This window comes from Squalius cephalus (assembly GCF_949319135.1).
Source record: "Squalius cephalus genome assembly, chromosome: 9".
Taxonomy (NCBI): domain Eukaryota; kingdom Metazoa; phylum Chordata; class Actinopteri; order Cypriniformes; family Leuciscidae; genus Squalius; species Squalius cephalus.
This window is the reverse complement of record NC_137130.1, coordinates 13,855,007-13,868,616: the sequence shown is the minus strand read 5'-3', so window position 1 is coordinate 13,868,616 and position 13,610 is coordinate 13,855,007. Positions and strand designations below refer to the sequence as shown.

The following is a 13,610-nucleotide window of genomic DNA, read 5'->3' as shown; positions in this document are numbered from 1 at the left end:
ATGCATCAAACAAATACTGTGTCCTTAAAAATATTATTTAATGTTAAGTTGGGTGAAGAATTTTATGCATAAATAATGTCTTTATTAATAAGAGGAATAGGTGAAAGTCCTCGCAGGGTTGTGGGTAGGGAATTATGCTTTCATCATAATCAAGATAACAAGACAAAACACTGTCTTTAGGGTTGAAAAAGTGATCCTCAGTAATTCATCTCTTAGATTAGGTCTTGATGAGACATTAAAATAACCCCTGTTTCTCTCTAAACATGCCAATGACAACACTACTAAAAATGCTTCCACACTCTCTTTATTGAATATAATATTAAACAAATAGCACAGATAAGCAGAAAATCTGGCTTTGGAATATAATAAATTGGCACATTTTATTAGACATAATTTAAATGCGTTTGTCAATTTCCCATACCCTCTAGCAGCTTTGAAGCTAATAAATTATTCAATTGAATAATTAGCATTTAATAGAAAATATTTTGCATTTGCATTTGATTCATACCTACTGAAAGTTCTATGAAATCTGATACTGTCTTTTGTGCTCCTATGAAATTCAGCATATGCATACTTAATATAATAATTATAATTATTTCATTATGGCAATGCCTTTCTCCAGCACTGTCCATGGTACTGAATTTCCCACATTTCTCTTAACCTTACAGGCCTAAAACACTTTCATTTGGATCACACAGAAACTTTAAACAAATAAAATGCAAAGAAACACAGCTAAAATAACAAAGAGAAAAAGAGAAAGCTTGTTAGAGAAAAACAGATGGTCTTTAAATTCAACAAAGGACTCAAGGGAACAAATTCTGGGTGCAGACATGACCCATGTAGCTTTAATGCACATGTGCCAGTGTGTGTGTGTGTATGTGTACAAGTCTATATATTTACAGAAACAAAGCTGTATTAATAAAAAAAAAACAGAGATAATAGCTCTCTTCTCATGTGCACACAAACAAACACACACTCACACATACAAAGCAGAATTAAATGAAAGTATTTGGGGGTTCCATTCTGTCACATTATAGCAGATGGTGTCCAGTTCAAGCCAGGCTGGTACAGTCCCTGGAGACGAAGTGGGAGGGAAAAAGAGAGAGACAGAGAAAAGCAAAAAGGGAGAAAGATGTTGGGTACTCTCTTAACTCCCTCTTTGTCTCAGTTATTTACACCTCAAAGATTGTCCTCGGGGGAAAGGGCTGACCAATTCGTTCTTTCCGCCCAGGAGTGCATCCTCACATACGCATGCAACACACACACAGACATCACCCGCATTGGGATTCTTGGATGTATCCGAAAAGCCCAAGTTAGGTTGTTGCTTCTTCTTTTTTTTTTCATTTCTGGGCTTGTCAAACTCTTCAATCGCCTCTGTGCAGGTGCAAAGATGGACCTTTCCAATCATATCCATGCTTCTACACCCAGATTTGCCTCCAGGATCTCTCACAGGTGCAACATTGGCCCCCGGCCGGCCTGGCACCCTACCCTCCTGCTCATCAGCACCACTACCAAAACACACACACACATAAACCCTCTGCCCCCCTTCTCGAAGGTCCAGCTGATCCCCACCTGATCCCAATTCATGGGGGAGGAGGAGGAGTTCTGATCTGAGCTCACCCTGGAGAGGTGAGAGAGAACAAAATATATGCCATCGCTCATCTTTTCTCGTCTCTCTCTCTCTCTCTCTCTCTCTCTCTCTCTATTTCAATTTCAAATGAGCTTTATTGGAATGACTGTGTAAAATAGCACAATATTGCCAAAGCAATAGACATATACAAACATACAGATAAATAAAAGGGTGGAAAAACCATTTCCATATTATACATAAATATATCACAATAAAAATAAATAAACAAATAAACACTCTCTCTCTCTCTCTCTCCGTCTCTCTCTCTCTCTCTCTCACACACACACACACACACACACACACAAGGATAGTAATTCTTTGTGTTCCTGTCAGATTAATGCCAACAATAACATCCAAAACCACATTAGATAGTGTCTTTGAGAATCATATGCATGCATGTGCATGTTCGTATAGCATTGTGCATCCGTGTGCATGAGTTTTATTGTGTGTAAAGGGCAGTATGTCCAACCAAGGCTGAGCTCAGGTGTCCTGTGCTGATGAGCTGCAGCTGGCTCTCATTGGGGCTGTAATGGGTGCTATCCAGTGCCTGGGTCAGTCATGCAGCTGAGTTTCGACTACCCTCAGTTTAACAATCCATGCTCAAGCTCATTCAGCCTTCTAAAAGTATAGAAGTTATGAACTGTACTTAATGAGGCAAGTCATTAAAACCCATAAGACTTTAATCGTCAATCTTCAGAACACAAATTAAGATATTTTTTTGTCCCTCCATCGTGAGTCCGGGTAACCAAAAAATTAACAGATTTGAAAAGGGTTATAATGGCATTGAAAAAAATGAATCATGTTCTCATATGGATGAGTAAATGATAGCAGAATTTCCATTTTTATGTGAACTATCCTATTAAATGATTTTCTGAATTAAACTGTTCCATTTAAATGAATGTGTCCTCCATGACAAGTTATTGTGATCACTGCAATTCTATGAATAGGCATGTAATCATTTGCTTAATTAGGTGTAGGATTCCCAACGAATGCCAAAAACAAAGAAATGAATCCCACATTATACATATAGGTCTAGTTCTCAAATTTGCTATTCTGAATTCAGTTATAACATCAAATGGGACTTTTCAGGCCTGTAAGCCTCCAAACAACATCAAAGGTTTTTAAACTTTTTTCAAGACTTTCTACTCTTCTATTTGAATGTATATTCTTCTTTACATTCATACATGTCACCTTAATTCAAATTCAGGAATTTTACTGGAATTTAAAAGGCATTCTGAATTCGGCACTCAGTCTTAATGCATACACATGCATATCTGTAAGACTAAACTGAAATTAGGCAGAACCACAGTTTGTATCAGCTATGCAGTCTATTGGATTTTTTGTAAACATAAAATGGATGACATGGTGAATATTTTGTATTACACATCAAAATAAAGCATTGGAAATTTGTTGATTTAAATGAACATGAATCAAAGCTTGGCCCGGCAGAAGGTCTTCTTATTGACCGCGTACTTGGACTGAATTAAGCCGTGAAATGAGCTGCAATCCATTGTTCTTTCACCATGAACAACAGAGATCAATAATTATGATCTCCACCAGCCTTCCTAAAACCAAGCACACAGGACAACACATGTTCCCTTCAGAGTTGGCATATTCTGACTAAACCAAATTATACAAACATAAACCCTTTATTAACAGATCCATGCCCGGACATAAAATAATACCAATAATATTGCCCAAAAGGCATATAATCTTCACTTGTCTCTTTCCAGTCAAAATACTCCATCCCATTGTCTTTTCCCCTCTTTATGCCCAGTTGTCTTCTGCATCCATGTCCTTCCCTCTATTGTTTTTCTCTCTCTAGGTCTTACTATTTTCATACCCCTCCACTGGCCCTGGGTCAGACATCCTGCCTCCATCCATCTCTCCATCCACCCATCCATCTTTCCATCCTTCCAGCAACATCAGCCAGCTGCCCCAACACACACATACACAGACACACACACACACATAGAGTAGACCTTAATTCAGTCAGTGAGGTCCTTGCCCCCTTCCCAAAGCTATGCCCAGATCTGAACACATGCACCAGGCAAAAAAGGGCAGCAGAGGGGGGATGGGTGACTCTGGAAGCCATATGCCTCTTTCTCACATTTGACTCTGTGTATTTATGTGTGTATGTGTGAGGAGGAGAGGGGTGTTTCGCTGGAAATAGCAGACCAGCTGACTTTGTTCACAAACAGAGGGCAGAAATAAGAGGGTTTTAATGGAATCTAACACATCTCATCAGCCATGATCAATAATAGTCTAAACATAATCAGTCTGAGGATGATATGTGGATCCCGAAGAATTCCAATGATTTCATTTTATATTAAAGACATTTTTTCTCATCAAACTTGGTATCGAACTATACATTCATTTTACTGATTATATTACAACTGTCTTTTTAAATCATTTGCACAGACCGGAAAGATCTATTTGTCATCGACATGTCTATTAAAAGGTCTTTATGTGAACTTTGGCAATACATTCCCTCTGTTTTACCACCCATGTCCCTTTTATCTTTTATTAGAAATATCCTATTAAAATTCTGTCTCTCGTTGAGAAGAGAAAAGCATTACTAACTGGATTTCTTTTTCTTTCTTTTTTTTTCTTTCTTTTTTTTTTTTTTTTACTGGATAATAGAAGGATTGATCTTTGGGTTGATGAATAATAATTTCTTACGTATACTCGTCCCATCAATTCTTGTGATAAGTCATTATTGTGACTTTTGGAGAGCTTAGATTTGGTGAAAAGTTTTTAAAATGTGTAGAATGAACTTGTGATCATGTACATTTTACAAGGCAAACAAAAGGAACAGTTAACTTTCTTTTGGTGCTGAAGTACAAAATCCTAGCAATATATATTTGTAAACAGGTAGGCCTACTTGACAAAAAAAAAAAAAAAAAAAAAAAAAAAAAAACATGGATGTAAAATGTTTTCAACCACCATTTTTAGATTAAAATTTATGTATAAAGGAGGCAGCATTTTTAATGCTGGTTACCATTACACTTAAACTTTGCACCATTTTGAATTATCTTTTAGCTGTTTTGCTGTTCACTTCCAATAGCCCTGATGTATTACAGTGTATATTGTTTAGTATTTTGTCAAAAATGTATCTCAATATCTGTAAAAAAAACAAAAAAACATAACATTAAGAACGTTGACTTGTACAATTTTTAGAGACATGCTTCATTACACTGCAGGAAATGCTGTAATCCGACGTCATAGAAAAGGGATTTTCTTAAAATATCATAACTGAACATTTAATTTAGTTATTTTAGCTGAAACTTTTACAAACAATTGCACCTCTTAAACACAGGCGTGCAACCCATGCGTTTCTGCCAAACTCTAGCCTCAGGCGCTCCTTTCAATCTGGTCGAGAAAGAACTCGCTGAGTGGAAGGAGAGAGAAAAGAGGGGGTGGGACGGAGGTGTGACTGTCGTGGATAAGTGCATAAAGTGAATGATTTGTAAGAGGGAGCGAGAGAGAGAGAGAGAGAGAGAGAGAGAGAGAGAGAGAGAGAGAGAGAGAGAGAGAGAGAGAGAGAGAGAGAGAGAGACTTTATAGGGAGCCAGTGGAATGTTATCTCTCAAATCATCAGAGGCACGAGGACAAGCACGCGTGGTTGTAAGGATGGCTGGAGCAATATTATCCTAATCCGCGGGGAACAGAAAGGAGGACAGCCGAAGACGACACTTTCTTGTCGCGTCGATCTTATCTGAGGACGCGTGTCCATTGTTATCCGCGCACGGGTCAGAGGGCAATACATCTCAGAGCGTGCGTTACCGGTCCTGTTATTATAATATCCATTCTGTTAGACTGCTCACGGAAATTTCAACATACAACAACACGAATCCTACGATACCGGCGGCTGCGTTATAAGTGGAATTAGTGGCGAGGAAAATAGTAGGCTGAGAAATGCTGTTGCTGATGTTAAAATAAAAATTCAGAAAGCACAATGGACAGATGAACATGAAACACTAAAACAGATTTGATAAAGGGGATTTTGGGGAATAAACTCTCGTCCTATTCATCATCAACAGAGGTGAGTTTCAAATCAATTTCATAAAATGTTGTGGTTATTTGAAACACTTTACATTAGTGTTAATGTTCCATGCATTAAATTGCACTATTTAATTATTAGCTATGGCCTAATTATGGGCAGTTCCGCAAAATAATTATGTAGCCTACATTGATATTGTATATTTTCATCGTTTTATCATAACAACATCTTAATTTTAATTCGTTTAAACTGTCGCAATTATGTCTACTTAAACCTAGCCATTATGAGTTTTCAGAATTTCAACTCGATCTTCATCAGTAATTAAAGTGTTTGGAAAAAGTGCAATGAACGAATCTGCAGGCTGTCACTTTGGCACAGCTTTGATTGTTTCTTTAAAATTTAAGACAGCAATTAAAAGTACGTTTTCAGTTGTAATTGAATTTGTTATTGTGTTAGTTCATTTGCATCCCTCAGATAATAACATAGTAACATTTTAATGTACAGTGTGCTCAACAAATCTTCTTGGCGTTATAAAATAAATATATATAAAAAATGTTAAAAAAAACATTCATCCATCTTATAACAAAAAAAATTATAATTAAAAAATATATATATTTATGATTCACCATAACTTGCATCATGCACACTTGTGTCATCTGGAGCTATAGGCTTTGCATTTGCATTTGCGACAGATGGTCTTCTATGACTTTGGTTTTGTGACAGTAATTGATTTCCATTAACTTTTGCATGAAACCAGTGAATATCCCATCTACTGATGGTAATGTGCGCTGAATAAGCTAAATTGCAAAATGCACACGACAAACATTTTACAAACATTTAGGACCTACTAAAATGTTTTTAAAGTCACACAAACGAATAGCATGAAGCTGCATGCAAACAGTGTTACCCTTAAAATTGCTAGAGGTGAAATGCCAGCATTACATTTATTTTAATATGTACAGATTACTATTCATATGTGAAAAACATAAATCCTTTGTGTCTAATCACCAGGGCAATTAACAATTAGTGCAATTTTGAAGCTTTTATCAAACGGATCTGAAAATGATGCTGAGCCCCGATCAGACGGATCCGGACCTCACCTGGGCACAGCCGGACACGGAATGTCTGAACATCATGAAGGTGGAATGTGTGCCTCGTGAGCCCTTTGAGGCCGAAGATGGCAAGACTCGCGCACTCGTGCCAGCCGGGCTCACTAGAGAGGAGAAGAGACGGAGGAGGCGCGCGACTGCGAAGTACCGCTCTGCGCATGCCACGCGCGAGCGCATCAGAGTGGAAGCGTTCAACGTAGCATTCGCTGAGCTTAGGAAGCTGCTACCAACACTTCCACCCGACAAGAAGCTGTCCAAGATAGAAATACTTCGTCTTGCTATCTGTTACATTTCTTATCTTAACCACGTTTTGGACGTTTAGACTAACTTTCAGCACATTATACAGCATTTTGAAACGAAATCCTACAGGTGAAGAATACCTAGGCTACTTTTATTGACGTGACAACACACAAATATTTAGAGAAAAGGGTAACGCTTTATAATTCAGTAATAGGCCTATGTATTGGTATTGAATTGACCTTAAGATACCCAAAAGAACAAAAAAGATAGAAGGAAGTCATATATGTATTCTGTTAGACAGTGTTTTCAAACGTTTCAGTAACCACAAAACACGGCTATTTAGCCTTGATGAAGGTTATTGTAAAGAGTTTTACGTGTTGCAATAAATGAAGCTTGTTGTTTTTGACACTATAACAAGAGTTGAGGATAGCCATTCAAAGAGTAGCTATCCTGTTCAACACATAAAATCATAAGCTCGGTTGTTGTGGAGAGATTTGACTTGGACTGGATCTTCATACATCATTGGCCTAAGCGAAACAAATAACAATACCTTTCGCAATCTTGATATAAATCAAGCGGATTTTATAGGCTACCATCCGTCTGGGCGGAATAAATGTATAGGCTACATCTGTGCTGGAACAAATCGTAACCTTGTTGTTAATTTATTTCTTATTTTCTTTTTACATTTTTTTGGTTTATTTTATTTATTAAGTTATGTGAGTGTTCTTAAAATAGCATACGAAGTGTTTACGTACATGTAAATATTTAATGTTTTATTATTATTGATGTCGCAGAGTTTGCGTTTACTGTTGCTTTTCATTTGCACTTTTCATTGGCAGTTTTCTTAGGAGTAGGAGGGCCTTCGCTGTGTGTGCACTACGGTTGTTATAATGGTGTTGCTGTTGATGTCCTGTCCTATGATAACAAGAAGCACTTCCCATCGGATAGGATCTATTGCTGTACTGTATTGTTTATTTTGTTTACAAAGTGCTCATAGATAGCGCTTTATGGGTACCAGATGACTTGTGATGAATTAAAAGTAGGCTACCATTAGATTAAATTAAATACATGATAATCAATGTCAGATAAATAATTTGGTGTAATACATAACGAGTTGCTTGATTCCCATCCAAGTCTGTAAGCTACCCATAGACGCTCTCTCTGCTGCGACCAAAAATGATCTCAAAGTAGTTTATTTTTTTCTTTTAGAAACTATTTATAGAGATTATTTGTTTACGTGATTCTTGTGAACCTTTTGGAAATTTTATAGTGAAAAAATTATCTCACATCTGCCTCATATCCAAAGATTACCCTGTTAATTCGGGGTTTTGTCCGTCATTTTGTAGTGGAATAGCCAGTAGCCTACACTGGTTTGTATCGCAGTTTTTCATAACTATTTTAGAATAAATAGTAAAAGAAAATATTAATTCAACGCCGATTCGTCTGTTGTAGTTTTTGTATAAAACAATATGAAATTAAAGATATTGTACCAATAAGATGTTCTCCATCTTCTTTAACAGCCTACTTTTACGCTTGTCATTTCAGACGACAACTGCATTGAAATAATGAACTATGGCTTGACATTATAAAATTCACTACCGTTACCATTATTTTACTGTTTTAAAGAAGATGAAAAAATACCTTTTTCATGCTGTCACACATTCACAGTCAGCTCTGCTCTCGGCCCAAAGGCGACTTTCTCCCAAGAGAGGAGACAGGTGCTTGTCCAGACGGGCCAAGGCAACCAAATTACGACCCGTCTGCTGCGTCCCGTGGGAAAAAGCAAGATAGCATGTGTGCGCTCGCGCGTGTGTGAACGTTTCCAATTCTTGATTCACATTAATGATCATAAGCTGATGATGCTGCAACTTTTAAATTACATACCGTCGAACTCAACTTTGAGTCACTCAATCAGAAAAAAATGGCTTAGTTTAGGAAAAGATAAATATCTTAAATTTGAAAAGTGCAGCATAAAGCTCCTCGCACAAGCAAACAGGCTGATAAGTTTGTGTGTTACATGCTGGAAGTGAACAGGCCTTAAAAAGGATTACCTTTGTAATGAATGGCCATCAGTCCCGCTGTATACCATATGTCTGAGAGTATGCCACGGAGAAGGGTCGAATACATTAGCCTTAAACTCAGGTAGCCAGATTAGACGCTGACCCTTCATGCAAAGAGCCAATCTGTCGTCTCTACATGTGTCTTACATAATATTCATTAAAAACAAAACGGAGTACCGGGCGTATATTTCATCAAACAACAACGTATAATAGGCTATATATCTCCCTCTGTTTAAAACCCTATAGTTGAAAAATCTATCTATCTATCTATCTATCTATCTATCTATCTATCTATCTATCTATCTATCTATCTATCTATCTATCTATCTATCTATCTATCTCCCGGGTCAATCCTTCCATTGGTTAAATTATTTTGGAGCCAGATGGAAACGGACGGATGAGAGACAGATGATATTAAGGGTGTTTATAAAGAAAATAATAGAAAAAAAAACTGCTTAGAGGATAAAACGAGAGTCAGTCTGTTCTCATTAGCTCGCGCATAGAAAGTGTCACACTCAGAACAATGCGACCAGGCTGCGCGCGCCTTCCCGGACCATCTGTGCACGCGTCAGACATACAATGATCCGATTTTCATCACACAATGACACACGGACATAGGCGCATGCATTTGTAGATGCGTGCATTGAAGAGTAAGGCTACAGATTTATAACCTTCCTTCAGATATTTGCACAACACCCAAGGCTACCAGGATTTTGTAAGAGCTTGAAGGGGAAAATTACTTTTACACACACAATTAAGTTGCTGTTGCGCTACAGGCCAACAGTAATTCCAAAAGATATTTGGTAAATGTATGAACACTATTAATCAAATCTAATTGCATATATTTTACCAGCAGGAAACTTGACACATTAGGCCTATCTCTTTAAAAAATATATAAATAAAAATGCATATTTTATTGACAAATATTGACACCCATCAAAACACTTTGGATGCCACTCATAATAACAGAATGTATCTTGAATTTTTACAGAAACCTGAAATGACGACAATAATAAAAACAACAATTAAAAAACAATCATGACACCTCTAGTGTTGGGTGCACTACATCTTACGGAGAACAAATCATTCACACATTTTGTAATATGTAGCCTAAGTTCTCCTAACTCTCTTTTTATATTCATGAATGTTCAAATAATTTTTGGGCCAGTATAAACAATAAAACAGACAAAAATATCCTTCCATTTAATTTTGGTCTTGGGGCACTGCACATTAACACCCCTGAGATCACCAGCTCATTAGCAGAGAGCTCCACTGAGTTGAACGGGTCAGATAATAGAAAAATTGTGGGTTTATGCGATGCATAAACTTTGTGTGAGCTGTTCACTAGCGTCACTTGGATAAACCATTTATCTGGTAGGTCTGTAGAATAATAAAGATGACTAAGAACGTCATATATACACTCAAAAAAAATATTTTTGCCTCTTGTTAAATTTAATGAATTAAAATAAGCTAAAGTAACACGATTGTTTAATATTTTGTCACAACTTAATTTAATTGTGTTCAATCAACCTAATATATTTAAAACTGAAGTTTACTTAATTAATTTGTGTGAAAACTACATGAATCATTTTTGTTGACAACTAACTGTGCAGTGGATCTGTAGTTCCCAGCATGCTTTGCAAGGGACTGCATTAGGAGGGTAAATTTAGGGATTAAAGTGTTATTTTATAGTTTTGTAGTTTTTCTGTAAATGGAAAGATGTTGTTAGTTAATGTTAGTGTTTAATATTCAGTTATGTTAGAAACTTAGGCCTATTTTATTACTAGAGCTATAGGCTACTATTAGTAATAATGTCACATGGAAATATTTAATATATAGGCTATAACTGTGTGTGTGTGTGTGTGTGTGTGTGTGTGTGTGTGTGTGTGTGTGTGTGTGTGTGTGTGTGTGTGTGTGTGTGTGTTCACAGACAAATATGATCTCTTTATCTCTCAACCAACAACTACAGTGTAATTTCCTAAGAGAAGTCTGACTTCCAATAGTACAATACTGTAATAAAAGTCTTTGCCGCCCCCTATTGGTCAGTGAGGAGCAGTAAAAACGTTTTTTTTTTTCTTTGTAAAGTGTACACTGTACAGTGTTTAATAAAATCGACATCTTGATATATAAAGACACATTTGAGATTTTAAATCTTTATTTATAGGTCATTTATTAAATATGCAAACCGGTGACATTGTGAATTTAATACTTGTAACTAAAATTGTTATGCTGACAGGCCTATTATTTGTAATTACATTTTACAAAATGATTTAATAAATTAATTTAGCAAAATATTGCAAGGATTGATTTAAACAAAAACAAAAACTGTGTCTTTCTGACCAGCCAAAATAAAGCAACCACATTCAGCTACATGTGTCAAAAGCAAAGATACCTGTGCGTATTGCCAGAAAGAAAGAATGACTTTTATATCACTCTAAATGGTTTCTCAGTATCAAAATCAACTCGTCAGTACACGATTATTAGCAGTCATTTAGCAGATACATTTAGCGGATACGTTCATAAAAGTGACTATTACAGAATAACTCAACTCTGTTCTCAATACACAGATAACAAATATATTTACATAATAGGCCTATTTGACAATGTACACCAAAATAGGCTAATAGGCCTATGTGTATTTGTAGGGATATTCTTAGGCCTATATTAGGCCTATATCAGCTATTCTTCAAAATATTGGTCCCTTTGTTTTGTTATGACAACAATTATCATAACCAAACAACCTTATTTTGGAGACCACTGTGAACGAACACTGGAAAAAAAGCTTTAAGTGGCAGGGACTGTGGATGGAATATGTGGGGGATGGAGCAGTAGAAAGCTCTCTATGCATCTCTCCCGCTTCATCGGTTTAATGGGGTATGTATGATAGCTGTAGTCAGTAAAGATTGCAGACAGAGAGATGTAAAGGAAACAGAGAAAGAGAGACAGACAGAGGTTTGTAGATGTGGATATAAGATTAATATATCATGGGACCTGTTTAACAAAAGCAATTGAGTGCTGTTGATGCACGTATAACACCTTAGGCCGCGGGTAATCAAATCGAGGTTACGACTGACGAATCGTAACCTGCTTTTATTCAACAGTTCAATAAACAAGCAGTTACTTACATTTTAGACACAATTGCCATTTCATTTTTTTGTTTTTCCACCATGGCGCAGACGAAAACAGTCAATGCAGAATCAGAACCATCAGAGCAACTCACAGGTGTTTCGTTTGTTTGTTCCTGGATTAAAGGGGTAGTTTACCCAAAAATTAAACATTTAACATGTAGGCTATGCCTAACATACTCATCATACTCACCCTCATGTCGTTCCAAACCCGTGAGAGTTTTGTTCATCTTTGGAACTCAAATGAAGATATTTTTTATGAAATCTGATCAGCAAACATAAACAGAAGCTCAACTGAACCTGCTTAACACACGAGAATGAAACTCATTGGTTCTCACAAGTCAAGTGAACATGCTTGTGCTTCCGTTTACCAAATCTGATGGGTGAGTTGATGAATATATGTTTCATCAACCTTGGAGTTATGACTGATAATCAGTTGAACTTCACAGACCACAGATCTGCAGATCTGCCTTATACAACATTAGGAGGATTAGCTGCACTGGTTTTCCAATTGCTATTTCCAATCAAATTCAAAGCACTGATGTTTGCCTACAGAACAACACTAGTCTGCACCCCTATTACTCCAGACCTACGTACCATCCAGAAGCTTGCGTTCTGCAAGTGAATGGCGCCTTGTGGTGCCATACCAAAGAGGCACAAAATCACTCACAGACCTTTACCTGGACTGTTCTCTGCTGGTGGAATAATCTGCCTATCTCAAACCGAGCTGCTGAGTCTTTAGCCATCTTCAAGAAACGGCTGAAGACGCATCTTTTTCGGCAAAACTTGACCCATTAATACTAACACTTACTATTCTATATTCATATACATATACATATACATACACTCACCTAAAGGATTATTAGGAACACCTGTTCAATTTCTCATTAATGCAATTATCTAATCAACCAATCACATGGCAGTTGCTTCAATGCATTTAGGGGTGTGGTCCTGGTCAAGACAATCTCCTGAACTCCAAACTGAATGTCAGAATGGGAAAGAAAGGTGATTTAAGCAATTTTGAGAGTGGCATGGTTGTTGGTGCCAGACGGGCCGGTCTGAGTATTTCACAATCTGCTCAGTTACTGGGATTTTCAAGCACAACCATTTCTAGGGTTTACAAAGAATGGTGTGAAAAGGGAAAAACATCCAGTATGCGGCAGTCCTGTGGGCGAAAATGCCTTGTTGATGCTAGAGGTCAGAGGAGAATGGGGCGACTGATTCAAGCTGATAGAAGAGCAACTTTGACTGAAATAACCACTCGTTACAACCGAGGTATGCAGCAAAGCATTTGTGAAGCCACAACACGCACAACCTTGAGGCGGATGGGCTACAACAGCAGAAGACCCCACCGGGTACCACTCATCTCCACTACAAATAGGAAAAAGAGGCTACAATTTGCACAAGCTCACCAAAATTGGACAGTTGAAGACTGGAAAAATG

The 13,610-nt window shown here is 37.2% G+C and overlaps 1 protein-coding gene across 1 annotated transcript; it reads left to right on the top strand.

The window, feature by feature from the left end:
• Positions 1-5,193: 5,193 nt before the first annotated feature.
• nhlh2 (nescient helix loop helix 2) lies at positions 5,194-8,467 on the top strand. The gene is made up of 2 exons (XM_079881803.1): positions 5,194-5,675; positions 6,645-8,467. Exon 2 carries the CDS (start codon positions 6,696-6,698, stop codon positions 7,062-7,064), a length of 369 nt encoding a protein of 122 aa, XP_079737929.1. The 5' UTR covers positions 5,194-5,675; positions 6,645-6,695; the 3' UTR covers positions 7,065-8,467.
• Positions 8,468-13,610: the final 5,143 nt, after the last annotated feature.